This window comes from Oenanthe melanoleuca, chromosome 14 (assembly GCF_029582105.1).
Source record: "Oenanthe melanoleuca isolate GR-GAL-2019-014 chromosome 14, OMel1.0, whole genome shotgun sequence".
In the NCBI taxonomy this organism is placed as follows: domain Eukaryota; kingdom Metazoa; phylum Chordata; class Aves; order Passeriformes; family Muscicapidae; genus Oenanthe; species Oenanthe melanoleuca.
In genome coordinates, this window is record NC_079348.1 from 8,176,953 (window position 1) to 8,195,941 (window position 18,989).

Genomic DNA, 18,989 nt, shown 5'->3' on the forward strand with positions numbered 1-18,989 from the left:
TGCACGCTGCCCATCACATACCTCAGTGCACACTGCCCATCACACACCTGAGGTGCACATTGCCCATCACATACCTGAGGTGCACACTGCCCATCACACACCTCAGTGCACGCTGCCCATCACACACCTGAGGTGCACGCTGCCCATCACACACCTGAGGTGCACACTGCCCATCACACACCTCAGTGCACACTGCCCATCACACACCTGAGGTGCACACTGCCCATCACACACCTCAGTGCACACTGCCCATCACACACCTGAGGTGCACACTGCCCATCACACACCTCAGTGCACACTGCCCATCACACACCTGAGGTGCACGCTGCCCACCACACACCCCAAGTGCACACTGCCCACCACACACCTGAGGTGCACGCTGCCCATCACACACCTGAGGTGCACACTGCCCATCACACACCTCAGTGCACACTGCCCACCACACACCTGGAGTGCACACTGCCCATCACACACCTCAGTGCACACTGCCCACCACACACCTGAGGTGCACACTGCCCATCACACACCTCAGTGCACACTGCCCATCACACACCTCAGTGCACACTGCCCATCACACACCTGAGGTGCACGCTGCCCACCGCGCCGTACCAGACGGCGTTGGCGCAGAGGAAGAGGAAGATGAGCAGGCAGCAGCAGGTGGCCCTCTGGACGCGGGTGAAGCGGGAGCGGGGCGGGCGGTCCCACAGCGACAGCCACACGTGCTTCTCGAAGAAGCCGCGCTGCAGCTCCGCCACGAAGATCCGCCAGAAGCTCCTCAGCTCGCTCTCACCTGGGGACAAAGTGACACACTCAGGGGGCTGCAGTGCTCTGGGGACCTGGCTGAGCTGGCCACATCTGTCTCAGGAACTCCAGGGTGGCCTCCCTCCATCCACAGGGTCCCTCCTCATGCAGTGCTCCAGGTTTGAGGATGAGTGGCTGGAAAAGCTGCCCAGCAGGAAAGGATCTGGTGGTGACAGGGGCAGAAGCCAGTGGCACCCAGCTTGCACCAAACCAGTGTGGCCACAGCCCCAGGGCAGTGCCTGAACCCTGTGCAGGGCACTGATGAGGAACCTCCAATCCTGGGGTCAGTTCTGGGAACTTCACAAGAAGAAAGATATGGAGGGGGTGGAGTGTGTCCAAAGAAGGGAACAGAACTGGAGCACCAGGAGCAGCTGAGAGAGCTGGGAAAGGGGCTCAGCCTGGAGAAAAGGAGGGAGTAGGGTTGAGAAGGACCCAGGGGATGTGGGGTACTCACTGGCAGCAAACACCTCCCTCTCCACCAGGCCATCGTTGTCCTCACTCTCCACCGACAGCCAATCGTTCACCAGGAAGAAATAACTCTTGCTGCTCTGCAGGTCCCGCACGATGACGTGCTGCAGGTACCACGAGGGGCTCAGGCCTGAACGGGGGCAGACAAAGGAATTATTTCACGGCACACATTCCCTGTGTGAGCCCCCAGGGCTGAGGGGGGCCACATGAGCACTGTCAGTGGGACAGTGACACGATTGTCACCGATGGGCGCTGCACAGCACCCATGAGGGGAGCGTGGCACAGCCAGGTCACCCAGAGGGGACATTCATGGTCACAGTTGCATCCTCTGTGTCAGACCTGGCCAATCTGTGAGGGAGACTCCACGTTCCCACTGAGAGGAATGAGGGATTTGTCTTTACAAACAAGCTATGAGTCTGCTGGTAGATAAAACCAGCATTGAGAGATGAAAGAAACAATGGGAAGGATTCCACTGATAGATGAATGGGAAAAAATATATTTGCCTTTACAAACAAACTGTAAGTTTGCTGATAAATGAAACTGGATATTGAAAGATGAAAGAAACCATGGGGGAAAATCATAAATTCCGTAAGAATTAAAAATGAAAGGGAGGGTTGTACATTAGAGGGGAATCTTACGTGTCAGGTGTTTGGGAAGTCTGTATCTTAGCCAATGGAACAACCAAGAGAGAGGGAAATGTGGCAGGGAAATTGGGATAAAAAGGAGGCTGCATCCTCCAAAAATTCGAGTGATCCCAGAGGAATGTCCCATGGCCTCTCCCTTATAAAGTATAAGGACTCCTCTGTCTCCTTTTTGGACATAAACTTCTGGTGTTTGTGGATTCATTTTCCTGACACCCCGATGCAGTGGCTCACTAGGAGCCAGCTGCCCCAGTCCAGGCTGGGGCCGTGCCCCTGCATGTCCCACCTTTGTTGTCGTGCCAGATGCGGATGCGCCAGATGCTGCCCAGGCTGCGCTCGGTGGCGATCTGGAACACGTCCAGGCTGTTGCGGTGGAAGGCATTGTCCCCATCCAGGTGTCTGTGGCCACTTTTGTTGTCCACCCCGTACAGGGCGATGCCCACGTGGGCTGTGGTACCTGCAGAAGGGAAGGGGCTCCCTCAGGGGTGCTCACCTGGGGTGTAGCTGCTACCCCAGCCCTGCCTGTGACAAGTCTAGCCACAAACCCAGCCCCTGAAGAATAGCCAAACTTTGTGCCTGCTGCTGCTGGGAAAGATTCAGAATAAAGTGATGAGTCCTGGAGGACAGCAGCAGCATCCATTTCCACAGGGCAGGAAAGGCTCAGAAGTGAGGAACAATCTCTGCCTCTGCAACCACAGCCCAGTCAGGGAAGGGAGGATGGGGGAATTTCTCTCTTGGGTGGTTTCTTCCAGCAGCAATTTGCTTGTCCCACCACGACAGCCAGTGGTGGAACAGCCTGGGCTAGTGGAAGGTGTCCCCTCCCACGTCAGGAGTTTGGAACCAAAAGGTTTTTGAGAAACCTTCCAACCCAAACAGTTCTCTTGACCTGCCCCATCATCCCACAATAAAATCTGGGAGCGCTGTGGGGAGCCCTGGATTGGAGCTGAATGCAGGGAGCACTCAGAGCAGGACGTGCTGAGGTGCCCCCCTGTGACCCAGGCTCGGGGCTCACCTGACCCTCTGCCCCAGCCCGTTTTCACCAGGATCTCGTATTTGTAGAGGCCGTTCTTGCCGCAGAAGGGAATCACCCCCACGCGGCTCACGTCGATCATGTCCAGCTTGTGCACGATCAGCGCCGCCACCGAGTAGGTGACAAAGCACACAGCACACGTCAGCAGCACGATGTAGTTCAGCCCTGGGCCTGGAGCCTGGAGAGGAGAGGAGAGGAGAGGAGAGGAGAGGAGAGGAGAGGAGAGGAGAGGAGAGGAGAGGAGAGGAGAGGAGAGAAGAGTTGACAGGCAACCCCAGGAGGATCCTGTTTCATTCCCTGCCTCCTTCCTGGCCGCTCACAGCCCCAGAGAGCCGGCAGCGGCTGCCAGGAGCTCCCTGCTCCTGCTCACATCACAGGGACACAGAGAGGCAGAGCTGGATGCCCCTGGGAAGCAGAGAGCAGCTGGCAGGTGAGACTGAGGGATCAGTGCTGGGTGACAGCTGGAAGAACCTTTGGCATCTCCCTAAGATGGGAACACAGTGCAAGGTGTCCAGGCCAGGGACTAAGGCCATCTGCAAAGGTCTGTTTGCAGCCAGGATTCCCAAGCAGGGGACACAGCTTCCCCTGAGCTGTGCCCATCTGCACCTCCCAAAGGCTCCCAGATGCCTGTGATGCTGCCATGAAACCAAGAGGAACCTATGGCTTTGCTCCAGGTGACAACAACCCATTCTGTGTGTGACAGCCATGTGTTGTACTCACGGGAAAGATGAACTGGACAGAGTTTGGGGGCACAAAGAGGCTGGCCCCAAAGGCTGTGAGGTGCTGGGTCAAGCACACAGCCTGGTCTGGCCTGGTCTCCTCCAGGGGGACAATTCCTTCTGTCTTCCAGCGCTTCTCCTGCTCGCTGAAGTACTGGCACAGGGACGTGTAGAGCCCCAGGGTCACCTCCACTGCCGACCAGCTGAAGTGGTTGGTGATGTTCAGGTAGTATTTCTGGATGGGGTCGTCTGTTCTGGAGAAGGGAAAGAGCAAGGAGGTGACTCCCCCACCTCCTGAAGGGACACCAGCCCCATTCTGCTGGAGGTGTGCCCAGGGGAAGCTTCCAGCCACAGGGGCAGGGATGCACTCAAACAGGAGAAGTCCAGTGAATGTGGGGTAATTTATATCCTTTGGCTGTGCAGATACTCAGGGGCTCCCCAGACAACCTGAGCAGCCCTCACATGCATCCACAGCACAGCCTGAGGCTGACAGGGACTACCAGGGAGGATTCTCTTACCTGGGTGAGGTGAAGAAGGTGTAGAGCTTGTGGTCACTTCCAGCCAGGGCATCCAGGCTGATTCTCTTGGAGGCAGAGCAGTTGTGCTCGTTGGGCTCAGGCTCATGATGGAGATAGGCCATGATAAAGGGCTCAGGCTCACTGGCCAGGTAATGCTCTGTGGAGAGGGGAAGGAACAGAAAGGGTTAAAAACCCCTAGGAAACTCTGCCACAGGTCTGCTGCCAGCACTGGGGCTCAGGGAAAAAGGAATGCAGTGAGTTGTGGGAGATCCTCCTCCAGACTGTGCTCTCTCATGTGCACCTCAGAGGATCCCTGAGCACTGGAAACCATTGGGCCAGCCTGGGAGAGGGACTGGACAAGGCCTGCCAGGGCTAATGTGGCTCAACAGAAGGGCTGGGAAAAGCAAAAGGCTTCTCAGGGCCAGAATCCCCAAGCAAGAATAACACTGGGCATGGAGATTGTCCAGGACAGCCAGAACCTCAACCATGCAGCGTGGAACACCCAGCATTCCTTCCCACATCACCATCCCTCACACCCATCCCTCCTCTCCCACAGGAAGGACTAACAAAGAGATGGATTTGTCTGCCCTACCATTGAGGACTCTGTAGGTGAGCTGGAAGTGCAGTCCTGCTTCCCTGTTGTTGCTCTCCATGATGACAATCAGGTTCACAGAGGTTCTTGGCTCGATGACCTCGGTGCCAGCCACGAGATTTTCGGGCTCCGTGCTGTTAGAGACCATGACAGTGATGGCTTTTTCAGAGTCCAGGCTCCCAATGGGGATCTGCACCCCGTTGTGTGTCTGGAACTCCATGGAGGCCACCTTGGTGGACACAGTGTAGTTGCTGATGTACCCAAAAGGGAAGGGATTGGAGTCCACCTGGAACATGACTTGGATGACATCAGTCAGGTTGGAAAGGGTGGAGTTGAAGGCCTGGGGGATGGAGAACTGGCAGTTTGGTGTGTTTTCATAGCAGAGCAAGTTAAAGGGGTCAGACCTCTTGCCTGTGGCCTTAATTTCTCCTCCCACCAGCTCGAGGGGCTCTTCGTTCAGCACCCGGGATTTCATGAGGATTCTCATCAGGCTGGAAGACAGGTTGTAGGCTTTGGGAGCCAGCAGCAAATTGTGGGAATCAGCAAGCAGCTCCTGGGGCTTGGATTCTTGTGAAACTGTATTGACAAGGTGGATTAGGTCACCTGGCAGGAGAGAAATGAAGAGGAAGTGGTAAATAGCCTAGATAAGTGCTCCAGTCAGGAGAACACCTGACACCTTCCCAAAGCAGTCAGACAAGGCTTTCCTTGCTGCCTTCTCACTGTTCCTCTGCACATGACCTTCCCCACTGCAGTGTTCATAGCCCAGAGCTAAAAGCAAAGCTGTCAGCACTTCCTGCAGCCTCTCTAATCTACCAGGTTTGGTGAGGAATACTTAATCACAACACACTTGATTTCTCTCCTGTGCAGTGAAGAGAACCATAGCTCAAGAAACAGGGAGGGAATGGATAAAACAAACATATGTTCCTAAGCTTTTGCACTACAACACTCAGAAAGGAGTGCAGAGGTAACAAGGGGTGCACAGAAGGTGTCTCTGCTTCCCCCAAGGTCACCCGGGGGAAATTTCCACACAATGCTCCCAGATGCCCCAGTGAGGTTTGACAGCCTCCTTGGACTCCAACCAGGAATACAAGCATCTGGAAGCCACGGCTGTTACTCACTGTTTACTAAAAAGAGAATCCTCAGGAGTATTACTGAGCTTATTAGGAGTATTAATGAGTTATATTAACAACTGTCAGATTTAAATGTGCAGAGCAGTTGCCAAAGCCAGGACAGCCCTGGGAAAATTGCAGGGACAAGAGAGGGCTGGGATGCCACACTCCAAATGGCAGATGCAATTTCCTAAAAATTTGGGCCAAAGCCCAAATGGCAGAGGAGGAGGGAGCCTTGGAGCTCCCCTCAGACTGCTCCTGCCCCTGGGCCTGGCCCCTGTCCCAGCCCCAGGACAGAGCCCACCTGTGATGTTGAGGATGTTGTCGGCGATGCCGGTCGGTGTCACCGTGCCCTGGGTGGTCTCCCCTTGCAGAATGGTCATCATGGTCTCCAGCTTGTTCAGGGTCCTTGTCAGGCAGGACTTGCACACCAGCTCCTTGCTCACCACCTGCAAAGGGACCAGGCTGTGACAGAGCAGGAACACCCCAAGAAGTGCCCAGCTGGCTTTGTCCTGAGAGACCTCTTCACTCTGGAGTGCCCCGTGCCCTGTCCTGCCCTGGAGAGGGGACAGAGCCTGCCCTGCTCACACTGAGAGTGGCCAGCAACCTGTTGGTGTCTCCAAGACTCTTCCATCTCCCTCCCATGACATTCCAAGTGCCAGTGTACAGGCAGGCAGAGGATGCTTTTGGGTTGGGAAAAGGAATGAAGGGAGGAAATTGTTGCCCAGAGAAGCTGTGGCTGCTCCATCCCTGGAATTGTTCAAGGCCAGGTTGGACAGGGCTTGGACCAACCTGATCCTTCCAACCCAAGCCAAGATTCTGTGATTTTAAATTCCTGTTCCCTGGTGTGCACTCATAAGGACCAGGCACAGCTCCCCTCTGGGACCACACACAGAAACCAACCAGGATGAGCTGGATGGGATCCCTCCATCCTCTCCACGAGCTCCAATGGAAGCAGGATTCAGCCCCAACTGAATCCATTTCAGTGTCCAAATCCTCCTGAAGGCTGTGGGAGGAATCCTGCCACTCAGGCATGATGGATGTCCCTCCCTCTGCTCCCAGATGTGTCCAAGAAACAAAATGTTCCAGCCATGGCCTGGAGCTTCCTGCACTCTCCAGGGCTGCATGGGAGGGACTGAGGCAACACATGGAAGCTGTTACAACCCCGTTCCTTGCTCTTATTCATCTTTTTTCTTTTAATCATCATAGGATTCAGCCGTGATTCACCATATGTTTTGGTGAAGAATCAAAACAGCATCTGCAGGTCTTGAATTCCCCCTTTTCTGGTTTATTTGTAAGCCCTGAGAAGTCAGGACAGACTGTGTGGATGGGAAACAGGAAGCAGGGAGGTGGGGAAGAAACTGAGTTATGGGGAGGAACCATCCAAGGGCAGCTCCTACTTAGGGAGGAGAATTGATCAAGAAATCCAAAATTCTTTTTTTATCCCTCCAGGAGAAACTAATTCTGATTTTTCCTCTCCCTTGTAGGTAAAATCAAATATCTATCAGCTCTGATGGACACTTTTGCAAGAAAGGAATGTGTGAACTCCACTTGTCTCAGCCACTTGGGAAATTGTGGAGTACTGTTTTCCTAGGCTTTTCATTCCAGCCCAGAGCAGAAAGTAATCCTGGAATGTCAGCTTCTCCCATGGAATAAAAATTCTATTTCTAGACCTAAGCTCCCACAGCAACATCAAGTCACGAGGCAGGAGGAGGTGGGAGAGACAGAAACAACTGGTCCAGTATGGAATGGGATGTGCTGAACCCCAAACCCCAGGCACAGGGGAACAGAAAGAAGGGATTTTTGAGGTTTGCAGGCTCAGAAGCAGGGAAGGGAGCAGACCAGGACTCTGTGGGTGGGATGCAGTGCCTGCCCATCACTGACCTGGCTGCAGGGGAAGCACAGCCAGGGCCAAGGTACCTGACCAGCCCCCAAAGCAAAGATTAGAGAGGGTGGGAGGAGGAGCTAGAGCTCAGCTAGTCTGGCTGAGCACCAGAGCGTAAGTGCATTATGTAACTGGGCTCTCCTCCCTCCTAAATCCACCAGGCACCAACCCCAGAACTGGGAATGGGGGATCACGGTGCTGCCAGGCAGCAGCAAAGCAGAGAGGGATTTCTCATCCTCTAGGGTAGAACCAGGGCTGGGAGGAGCATCAGACCTGGGCACTGGTCCCTGGCCCAAAGCAGCTCCACTTGTGTTACTCTTGATGGGAGCCTAGCCTGTCCTCACAGATCCTGTGACTCCCCCAGTAATTTATTCCAATGTTTTTGGAGCCCCTCTGCTCTGGGGGAGCTGGGGGTGTCCAGCCTGGGAAAGAGAAGCCTCTAAGACCTTAGAGCCCCTTCCAGTGCCTCATGGGGCTCCAGGAGAGCTGAAGAGGGATTTGGGGCAAGGAATGGAAGGCCAAGACAATGGGAAATAGCTTTAAGTGAAAGAGGGTAGATTAGATTGGATATTGGGAAGAAATTCCTCCCTGTGAGGGTGGGGAGGCCCTGGAACAGGGTACCCAGAGAAGCTGTGGCTGCCCCTGGATTCCTGGAAGTGTCCAAGGCCAGGATGGACATTGGGGATTGGAGCACCTGGGATAGTGGAAGGTGTCCCTAAACATGGCAGGAGCTGGAAAGGATGAGATCCTTTTCAATACAAACCATTCCACAGTTCTCCAAATCTCCATCCTGTGGAGGCCTCTCCTGCAGACTCCACCTTCAGCTGCCAACCAGGGCAGGCACCAGAGGAGCAGCACAGAGCTGGCAGCACCCAGGACATCACCACAGAAATGACAATGCCAGCAAGTGAGCCCTGCCCCCTGTGTGTGTGTGGAGAGAGCCAGGCAAGCACAGCAAGGACTGAGGGGCAGCTGGAGGCTCAGGGGTGGGGCCAGGGCCGTACCGTGCACTGTGCCAGGGCAGCTGAGATCTGCTGGATGTCATCCACTGTGTTCACCTTCAGAGAGTTCAGGGTCTCTGTGATGTTGTTGCGAGTCCAGGTCCGGAGCTCGAATTCCTGCCCGGCCTCAGGCTCCAGCAGCACGGATCGCTCGTACTGGGGTGGGAAATAAAACAGCAAGAGTTGAGGGAGGTGGAGTGAAAGTAACAGAGTGAAGAGCAGTCTCAGAGGCTGCTGAGCTGAGCTGGAGTCACCTGTTCTCTGCACTCCACATCTCCTGCCTCTGCTTCTCCCCAGAGGGATCTAATGAGCTGGGCTTCCTCAATTTCACTTCTGCTCTCCAAGCAATTATCTGAACAGCCTGGCACTCAGCAGCTAACTCGTACTTGGAGTGCAGTCCTTATCCAGCTAAGCAGGGTGCCTGTGCTCAGGGGGATCATCCTCCTCCTGGGCAGGAAAGCCGGAATACAGCCCTACAGCCCCAATTCCAGCCCTGCCTACAGGGATCACTGCACAAAATCTGGCCCAAAAATTCTCCTGGTGATTGCAAGGACTTCTGGAGGCCCCTCTTGGGCAGAACAAGCTGTGTTACCTCATTTAAGATGGTGATGAGGGCCAGGGAGTACTCAATGACCTGCTGAGGGTCCCCTTGTTTGACCAAGCCCTGGAGTACGGTGTCAGTCTGGTTGTAGAGCCAGTGGGAGAGGCTGGGGAACCCCTCGGGGAGGCCGATTTCCATGGAGCTGCAAGGAAAAGGGATTTGGGTGAGGTGCAGACTGGGCTGGGAAGGGACAGGAGGGGAGGCAGGTGGGTGACCCACAAAAGCAGCACTTGCCCCACCCCGGACCTGCAGCCTGGCTTCTCACTGGCCCAGCCCTGCCACTCCATGATCCCAGGAGTCTTTTCCCACTTAACAATTCCACGATTCCATTAAAGCAGTTAACTCCTGGGAAAATTGCTTTGTGGAAGCAATGACCCACAAAGCCTGGAATTCTCTGTGTGCACATCTGCTGAGCCTCCCCTCCCTTTCCTTCCTCTTCCAGGAGGCAACCCCTCATCCAGGATCAGCACAACTGCAGGGATTTGGGAGCCGGGGCTGGACACAGGGACAGCCCAGCCTGCCAGGAGCCTGTTACCTGTTCACAGCCACCACGGTGGCTCCCAGCTGGTCCTGCACCAGCACGGCCACGGACACCTGGAAGCCGCTCTCGTGGAAGCCGGGCGGGAGGAAGGCGCCGTGCTCGGCCCTGCTGCCCTTGTAGACGCAGAACTCGTGGAAGTGGCCGGGCCGGCGGCGCGAGGCCAGCAGCATGTACACCAGCGGCCCCTCCTCGTCCTCCGTGTCCCTCCAGCCTGCAAGGACACCCCAGCACGCTCTGACAGGGCCAGGGGGAGCTGCAGACAGCGCCCCAAAGGAGCTGGCACTGCCCCTTCCCACCCCTTGGGGGTCCCATCCTGCTCAGCCCCACGGCATGGATGGGGTTTGGAGCAGCCTGGAGTAGTGGGAGATGTCCCTCGTCTTTAAAGACCCTTCCAACTCAAATCATTCCAGGATTTTCTGATGGCTCTATGGACCTGCTCTTGCTGCTGTCCCAGCAAAGGTCCCCTGCTCTGGCAGATTGTCCCCAGAATGAGGACAGTTCAAGGACTCTGTCAGGCTGGATGGGTGCCTTGGTTCTCTCTGAAATTTGTGATGTTTAGGGGGTTCTCCTTAGGTGTTTGGGTCCTGTGACATTTAAAGGGATTATAAAAAATTCATTATCAAAATAAAAAGTGGGAATAACTCTGCTGGGACCAGGAACAGCACTGACAAAAACTTCTGCAAGCCCTGACTTTAGACAGGCTCAGCCCTCCGGCAGTTCAGCATCTCAGGAACAACTGGGTCTGGGATGAAACCTGCACAAAGGTTTCCTTGGAGCTCCCAGGAATTATGGAGTTTCATGGCAGTTGGGAAAATCACTGTGTGTTTGCCAGTGAGCCCCAGTCAAAGTGCCAGCAGTGCCACTATGTCCTGTGTCCATCACTTCAGCATAAAAACAATCACTAAGAGCTGAAATTCCCACCATTCCAAAGAGGAACTGATTCCAGCATTATTCTAGATAGCTCAAAACATACCAAAGTTACAATCACATCACCCTGAATAGGTTTCTGCTGCTCCCCCAGCTTGGTGCCCAGCCCCCTGGAAGCAGCAGGGTTCATCCCCTCCCAGCGTGGCTTCCCAGCACTGTGAATAAACAGCTCTAATCTCTACCACAGATCATTTGGGGAAATCTGCTTTCCAGAGGCACTTAGTCCTTGGCCCAAGGCTATGGGACATCGGCCAGGCCACTTTTCCAAAGCTGGGCTCACTGCTGCTGTCTCTGCAGCTGGTTGGGAAGGTGGCTCTGGTGGGAACATCCAGCCCACACGGCAGAGACAGCCCCACTGCTTTGTCTTTTGATTCTTCCCACATACTGTGACTCACGTTTGGGCACCATCTTTTTTTTCCTGCACTGAAATACCCAGTCCCTTCCACAAGAACTGGCCTGGCCTGGATATCATCATTCACCCACGTGAGTTAGGAATTTTCCAGCTGCCTGCCTGAGAGCTCCACAATTCGGGCACACAAAGCTGCTCATGGTCCAGAGCACTGCTGAGCCCAGCCTGGGCCAGGAGTGGAAGTTTGGGGAGAACATCTGCTGGCAATGAGGAGCAGGGGGCTGGCAGGGGCTCTCACCTGCACACTCGAAGTGCACCTTGGTCAGCAGCGCCCTGATGGGTCCCTCGGGGGACAGGCGGCAGGACCCCCCCACGGGGGGCTGGTTGGGCAGCAGGTCGATGGAGGCAAAGCCCTCCTCCCCCGTGGTGAGGTCTGTGATGTGCAGGGTGAAGGTGTAGCCCTCACCATCCCTCAGGGCTCCTTGCCTCAGCACCAGGTTCATCCCTGTGTCGCCGGTGGACGTGGTTGTTTTGTCCAGGATGAGGGACTTGTTCTTAAAGCTGTGAGCTGCCCACCTCTGCAGGGATGGACAGGGGAAAGACACCAGAGCTTTGGTTTAAAGTTGAAGTTATGTCCTTAAAATGTTTTCAGATTGAGTCTTTTATAAAAAGTAACAGATTTCTAGTGGGAGCGTCTGCCAAATTTGCAGTTGATAATTCAGCTTTAGTCTTGTGTGCTACAGCAACAAGAACTGGAACCTTTCCAAAATGTCTGGTGGGAATATTTCCACTGTGAGATCTACTTTAGTTTCTGGGATTACATCACCCTCCAACAGAATATTTCATAATACAGAGTACAAAACACAGGAAATAAATGAAGGACTGGTGGAGTCTCCACGGGATACTGTGTTTTATGTGCTTCAAGCTGAACATGGCCTGGGTGGTTACTGTTAATAGCACAAACCTACAGTTGTGATAACAGGAGAAACAGTGAGATAACCAGACAGAAAATGCCAGGCAAGGACATGCTGGGCTTGCTGAGAGCAACAAGACTTCCAGTTTTGAGACCTGCTTCACTCCACAGTGGAAGCTGGAATTAGAGGAGGGCACAAGAGGAGAGACTGAACCACCTCTGCTTGAACCACCAGAATAACGGGCAAAATGCAAACCAGCAGGGAGAAAAAAGATCTCTTCCAAGGAAAAAAAAAGGGGCTTTTGTGTGCAAAGACCTGGTCACTCCTGGATTTGGCTTAGAAATGACCCCACAAGGACTCAGCCAGACCCACCTGCCACTGCTTGTGGCCAGGGATTGCTTCCCCTCCTTGTCTCTATAGCAATTGAGGGCTAGGACTTCACTTCTCTTGCTCTTTCCATCCCTCTGCCTGCCCCTTCTCCCAGAGCCCCCCAAAAGTGAAGCAAAGCCTTGTGACTTTACCCCAAGCTTGGAGTCGTTGTGGCAGTTCTGGCAGGTGCCCTCCAGGTACACGTAGGAGCTCTTGCTGACCTCGTAGACAGACTGAGCCTTGCAGGAAACACACTCCAGGGACACGATGGGGACTCCTCCCCTCTTGATGAACACCTGGGGAGGCAAGAGGCTCCATCAGAAAGTCTGACACCAAAACACAGACACATAACAGGTAAGGACACACCTGGTGCTGCAGGGAGGAGATGCTCTGCATGAGCCCAGTCTGTGCTAAGGAACAGTAGGAAGGGATTCCCAAAGGATTTGGGGTCACATTTAAGCTGCACCTCTTACACTGCCCAGTTCTGTCAGTGGTTTGCAAGAGCCACCCAATACCAAGCTGGGCTGATCAAAATCATTCTGGATTGATTTATTTACACTTTTTAACACCATAAATGACTTCTGAAATGTCCCTCTGGTCCCTGGTGCTGAATTGCCAGTAAATCCTGCTTGTGCTGCCAGGTGGGGATGGAAGAATCACCTTTTCCAAGGAGCAGCACGTTGTTCCAGGCTTTCAGCTGGAATCTAAGTGCACATCTCCAGACATGCACCACACCTTCCTGGCAGAGCACTCACACAGCTCCAGAGGCATGGGTGGCTCAGACATAACAGCAATTGAACTCTGACTCCCTAAATTCTGCCTAAATTCCTTTAATCCCTGAGAAAATGGGCTTGTCCAGCACTGGACTGAGCCCTCTGCCCTGGCATAATGAGTGTTATGAATTCAAGACAGTAATGAAGACATTGTTTAACATGGCAGACTCTTAAAAAGGGATAACTATTCCCCAGAACTGTGCTGGAGCCCCATCCATCCCAGCAGTATTTGCAGATTTCCTGCCACACTGGAAGCATTGTTTTGTGCTCCTGCATGGAAACCAGATAGTACGGAATGTCCTTGAAAGACTATCAATTTCATTTTTTCCCTTTTCATCCTGCAGCTCTGGTTTCAAACCCAGGCTGTAAGAGTTTCCACTTCCAGCCTGAGTCCATCTCCAATTGCCAACTGCACCACGATGGATGTTCCTGACATGAACCGAGCGGGTGCGCTCAGCGTTGGGATCCGTGGGACACAAACAACGTGCACTGAAAAATCCTCCCCTAAAACAACTTGGAAGGTGAGAAGAGAGGAGCTGTTGACAGTAAAATTGAGCCCTGGAAGATGTCTGGGTAAAACAAGGGAAGAGCCTGTGGCAGTGAAGACTGCTAAAGAGTGGGAAAAGAAGTTTCCTTTCTCCTATAGAAATTTCCATGGGAAAAGGGACTAATTCTTCCCTGGAAGGGTGGTGAGCCCTGGCACAGCGTGCCCAGATCCCTGGCAGTGTCCAAGGCCAGGCTGGACAGGGCTTGGAGCAGCCTGGGACAGTGGAAGGTGTCCCTGCCATGGCAGGGGTGGCACTGAATTAGCTTTAAGGTCCTTCCAACCCAAGCATCCCCTGACTGTATCTCAGAGGTGGCAGAGGAGGTGCCAGCAGTGATGGGTACGTACGGTTTGGTTGGTGGCCTCAGGACTCATCCCTTCCTTCCTGACGGTGAGGTCGAACGTGTACTCCACATCTGCCTCTAACAGAGCTTTGGAAATTGTGACAATTCCTTCCTTGGCACTGAAATTCAGAGAGCACCCTGCAGCCGAGCTCTGCTTGCAAGGAGAAAAGAACTTTCAAACCCTCCTTGGTAAGGGTGCACATCGGGTTAGTCCACAGCCAAAACATTCAGGTCCACACAGAGTCACTGTCACAGACCTTGCTGTGCAGTGCCACCACTGGGGTGGGAGAAACAGGGTGTGTGTAGACAATAAAACACATTATCCTACTCTTCAGGTTAGTAAACAGTAGTTGGAATACTCCTGTATTTCATCTGAGTTTCAAATTTGTAGTTTACAGCAGTGAATTCTTCATTAAATGCCCCATAAACATTACCAAACAATACTAAAAGCTCACATTAAACCAAAAGGTCCAATCCCCACATATTTCACGTTTGCTATTTTGAGACAAAGCTAGAAAATGTGACACTGTACAAGCAGAAGAGTTACACATCCAATCAAAAATGCTGCTGAGGTGGATTCCCATCAGGATTTCACTTCTTCCTTGCCCATCCATCAGTGTAAGGTCAGATCACTTCAGCATGTGAGGACAGTGACTACAAGCTGTGGTCACTTGACCTCTCCAAAGTCTAACTTTGTCCCCTGATGGCATTAGAGACATTTAACTGTTCATGGGAGAGGGAGCAGAGTCCTGAGCTCCCAGGCTGTATCAGCAGCTCCGTAACACCCTCAGTGCATAAAGCAGCAGCACTGACACCAGGAACCCAAGTGCCAGGGAAGCAGCAATGCCCATGCCCCATTCCAGAGCCAGCCCTCCTGCCTTGCCCAGGGACACTGCACTGGACCACACCCCACACCAATTTCTGTACCATCATCCTGAGCTGGAACTGAACCTTTGCAACCCTCCTTTTAGAGCAGCTCTGTTAAAGATGCTCACAAAAGCCTCCATCAGCACCATTTCACCCTGAACACATTTGTGGTGGAGCTGGAGCTCCCAAATGGTCCCTCTGGCTGTGCAAGGCTGCTCTTACCTTGGAGGAGGATGTGCAGGACCACTCGTACAACAGTGGGGTCTGTTCCCCATCATCCAAGTTGGGGTCGTAGGATTTCTCCCCATCCAAGATTAAGTCCTGAGTGTTGGACCAGACACGGTAGGACCCCCCATCGATGATTGGGACCAGCTTGCTGGGGATCACAGTCACATTGGCAAAGATGCTCTTGGACAGCGGGGTGTCTCCAAAGGAGACAATAAACATGAAACAGTAGCTCCCAACTTCCAGGCCGAGCTTGGGGATAACCAGCTGGGGCCTGTTCACGTCGACATTGGGCAGCCGGATCCTGCTGGAGTCATCCAAGTTCATGCAGCTGGGAGCTCGGTAGATCTCCCACAGGTGCTCTGTCTGGTACTTGATGCACCCTCGGAGGTCAATCTGTGCCTCCAGGTAGTTCCTCTGGGATCTCTTCATAACCACCTGGGGTGGCAGGGCCAGCTCCACCTCGGGCTCCTCGCACTCCAGGACTTTGACGGTGACAGTGACCTGGGCTATGAAGAAGCTGATGAGATTGGTGGCGTTCACCTCCACCAGGTAATCGCCAGGGCTCAGGTAAGAATAGTTGGCCACTGCAACCCTGGTGGTTTGAGTGGAAGAGCCATCCCCAAAGCTCCACAAGAACTCAACGCTCCTGCTGCTGGGCAGCACCACGGCTTCAAACAGCGCCGTCCTGTTGACAAAGGCATTGGTGGCACTGAGGGACACCTCGACTATGGGGTCCTGCACCTGCATGGTTCTGGTGATGTTGACACTTCCCAAGTCATTGAAGGCAGTGAGGTGGATCTCCAGCAGCCCTGCAGCTTCTGGAGCGTAGGAAACGCTGTCTCCTGAGGCAGCAACCACGGAACGACCTCGCTCCTTCCACAGGCAGAACTGCCAGGAGAAGGACACGCGGGAGCCGCTGCCCACGCGGGCACTGAAGCTCTTCTCCGTGCCCGTGGCTATGCCCTGCTCACAGCAGTTCAGCAGCCTGACCTCCTGGATGGGCTCCAGCACAGAGATGAGCACCTGGGCGTGGGCGATGCTGATCTGGTTCTGCACAGTCACGGTCACCAGGTAATCGCCGCTCTTGGAGAACTCGTGGCTGTACCTGGAGCCATTGAGCACCACCGAGTAGTCGCCACTAATGCTCACCAGGTAACTCACAGAGGTACCTGACAGCATCCTGATCTCAAAGGTGACCTGCTCCCCTGGCTCCACCACCTTCTTGCTGGCGACAACTTCGAGACCTTGAATCCTGTCCAGCACCGAGATGTTCCTGCTGGCCAGAGCCCAGCTGATGTGGTTGGACGCGTTCAGATGGACGGTGTACAACCCTGCTGTGGGGAATGTGACTGCCACGGACTGGCCACCCAGTGTGCCATTTGGCACCTGCCACAGCCAGGTCACTTCAGTCCCTCTCTGCAACTCCCCCTCAAAGACCACCGTGGAGCCTGAGGACACGTACCTACAGTCCAGCTCTGCTGTCCCTATGCTCAGCCCCTCGATGACCTCCTCTACACAGACAGAAACAGTGGCATTGGTTGAATTCAGCTTGTTTTCCGCTCCAACGATGACCTCAATCATTCCAGGGCTTTGGAAGGAGTGTATAATAAAGGGTTCAGAGGTGACAGGAGAGGAGCCATCCTCCAGGTACCACACGTACGTGACACCAGTGCCACTGGTTATGGTGGCACTTATGTTCACAGAGGCATTAATAGCAGCTGGGTTGGGGAAGGCATAGGGCTTTAGGACACCAAGGCTTTCAATGAACTCCAGTGTCCTGTTAGCAGTGGCACAGCCCAGCATGTTGGTGGCCTTCAGGTAGACAGTGTAGTTCCCAGCTTCCAGGATGCTCAAGGGGAAGGTTTTCCCAGTGAAGGTCTGCACAGCATTGCCGTCCCGTTGGACCACCCAGCTGTAGGAGATGTTTGTGCCCTCTCTCACCACGGCCTGCAAATAGAGTGTTTTGTTAGTTGGGAAATACATGTCTTCCACCAGGTCAGTGCTGGCCATCTGCAGGCCCTCGATCTGCTCCAGGACGTAGACGTAGATGCTGTCCTGCAGCGAGCTGATCTTGTTCTCGGCCGTCACGATGACGTTGAAGGTGCCCACGGAGCGGAAGGTGTAGGAAATGGTGGAGGAGCCTTGGATGGGAGTGCAGCGATCGCAGAGGATCCACGAGTAGCGGATGGCAGTGCCAGCCACCAGGGTGGCCACAAAGCTCACCGACCCGTTCAGTGGCACCACGGTCCTGCTGGCATTGACCGTCAGGCCGAGGAGCCGCCGTTTCACGGTGATGTCGATGGTGGTCTCGTTGGAGCTCACGTCGTTCTGCCCCACCATTATAATGCTGTAGTGGCCTGTGCTGTTGTAGGAGTGGGTGGCCACTTGCCCAGGTTGGACAGTGCCATCCCCAAAGTCCCAGCAGTAACTCACTTTGGTTCCATTCATGCTGGCAGAGAACAGGTAGATCTGGTTCAGCTCCAGAACATCTGTCCCGTTATACTCAATCTTTGCTATCCCAACAGGCTCCTGGACCTCCACAAAGGCCGTGTCGTTGTTGAAAGAGACATTGTTGGAGACGGTCACTGTGACCAGGAAGACCCCTGTGTTCTTGTAGGTGTAGGTCACCTCAGTCCCACTCGACCTGGTGGACTCGTTGTTGCCGAAATCCCAGCGGTAGCGGTACTGGTAGGGAGGCAGGGCACTGACCTGGAAGGAGGTCTCTTCCCCGAGCCTCACAAAGTGCTTGGATGGGAGGAGGGTGACATTGAGGATCTCTGGCTCCACACAGACAGTGGTGAAATAGTGAGCCTTGTTAAAGCTACTGGAGAGGGTCAGGGAGAGCGGGAACGTCCCGCTCCGGGTGAAGTTGTGCATCACCACAGGGTCCCCGCTGATGGTGACATTGGATGAGCCATCTCCAAAAGTCCAGTCAAAGATGTACTCCTCAGGATTCCCTGTCACATAGGCAGTGAGCTGCACGTCTGGGTGCTCCAGGATGCAAGAAGTGGGCTCTATTTTGAGTACTTCCAGCACAAATATTCGGACAGAAACCGCCTGGGAGACAGAGTTCACAGGATTCACAGCTGTCACGTTCACGGTGCAGTTGATATCCTTTACGTACACGTGTTCCACCACCGGCACCTGACTCCTGAGCACTGTCCCATCCCCCATGTCGAATGTCCAGCTGATGCTGTCCCCAGTCTGCACGGAGGCGTTGATGGTGACGGCTGCTCCCTGCTCCGCGGCCTCGGCGGCAGACACGCGCAGCCCCGTTATCTCCTCGAACACCTGGTAGCTCTCCACGGTCTCCACGCTGCTCACGGTGTTGTTGGCAGTCATGGTGACGTTGTACACCCCTCTGTGGGGGTAGCTGTAGGTCACTGTGGGCTGGGTGTCTGTGAGCAGCGAGGAGCTGTCCCCAAAGTCCCAGGTGTACACGACGCCGTACGGGGACGGCACGGGAGTGGCTCGGAAGGTGACTGGCCGGCCCACGACCAGAACATCCTCCTCTGCCTCCACCTTCACGTCAATCAGGCAACTGTGGACGTGCACTGGGCTCAGGTGGGTGAGATTCTCATACTGGTTGGACACAACAACCATCAGGGCGTATTCTCCTGCATTGGGAGAGAGCAGAACAAGGGCAGAGTGAGGACATGCCTGTCAACAGTGTCTCAGTGCTGTGGTGGGGTGACAGGGGCTGCAGGGGACACTCTGCTCCTGTGCTGTGCACACTTTGGGCTGCCCTGCTCCAGCCCAGGACCAGCA

General features: G+C 54.3%; 1 protein-coding gene across 3 annotated transcripts in view; it reads right to left on the reverse strand.

Moving 5' to 3' along the window:
* The window catches only part of PKD1 (polycystin 1, transient receptor potential channel interacting), a 78,940-nt gene that overhangs the window by 14,515 nt on the left and 45,436 nt on the right, over positions 1-18,989 (reverse strand). For all 3 annotated transcript variants that reach the window (XM_056503842.1, XM_056503843.1, XM_056503841.1), the window contains exons 15-29: positions 15,216-18,838; positions 14,131-14,277; positions 12,618-12,761; positions 11,481-11,760; positions 9,901-10,117; positions 9,357-9,507; positions 8,768-8,920; positions 6,183-6,327; positions 4,770-5,372; positions 4,178-4,334; positions 3,661-3,913; positions 2,923-3,118; positions 2,197-2,367; positions 1,256-1,399; positions 580-790 (exon numbers count right to left, since the gene is read on the reverse strand). In XM_056503842.1, coding sequence (XP_056359817.1) covers positions 580-790; positions 1,256-1,399; positions 2,197-2,367; positions 2,923-3,118; positions 3,661-3,913; positions 4,178-4,334; positions 4,770-5,372; positions 6,183-6,327; positions 8,768-8,920; positions 9,357-9,507; positions 9,901-10,117; positions 11,481-11,760; positions 12,618-12,761; positions 14,131-14,277; positions 15,216-18,838 — 6,595 coding nt within the window. The remainder of the gene's footprint in view (positions 1-579; positions 791-1,255; positions 1,400-2,196; positions 2,368-2,922; positions 3,119-3,660; positions 3,914-4,177; positions 4,335-4,769; positions 5,373-6,182; positions 6,328-8,767; positions 8,921-9,356; positions 9,508-9,900; positions 10,118-11,480; positions 11,761-12,617; positions 12,762-14,130; positions 14,278-15,215; positions 18,839-18,989) is intronic.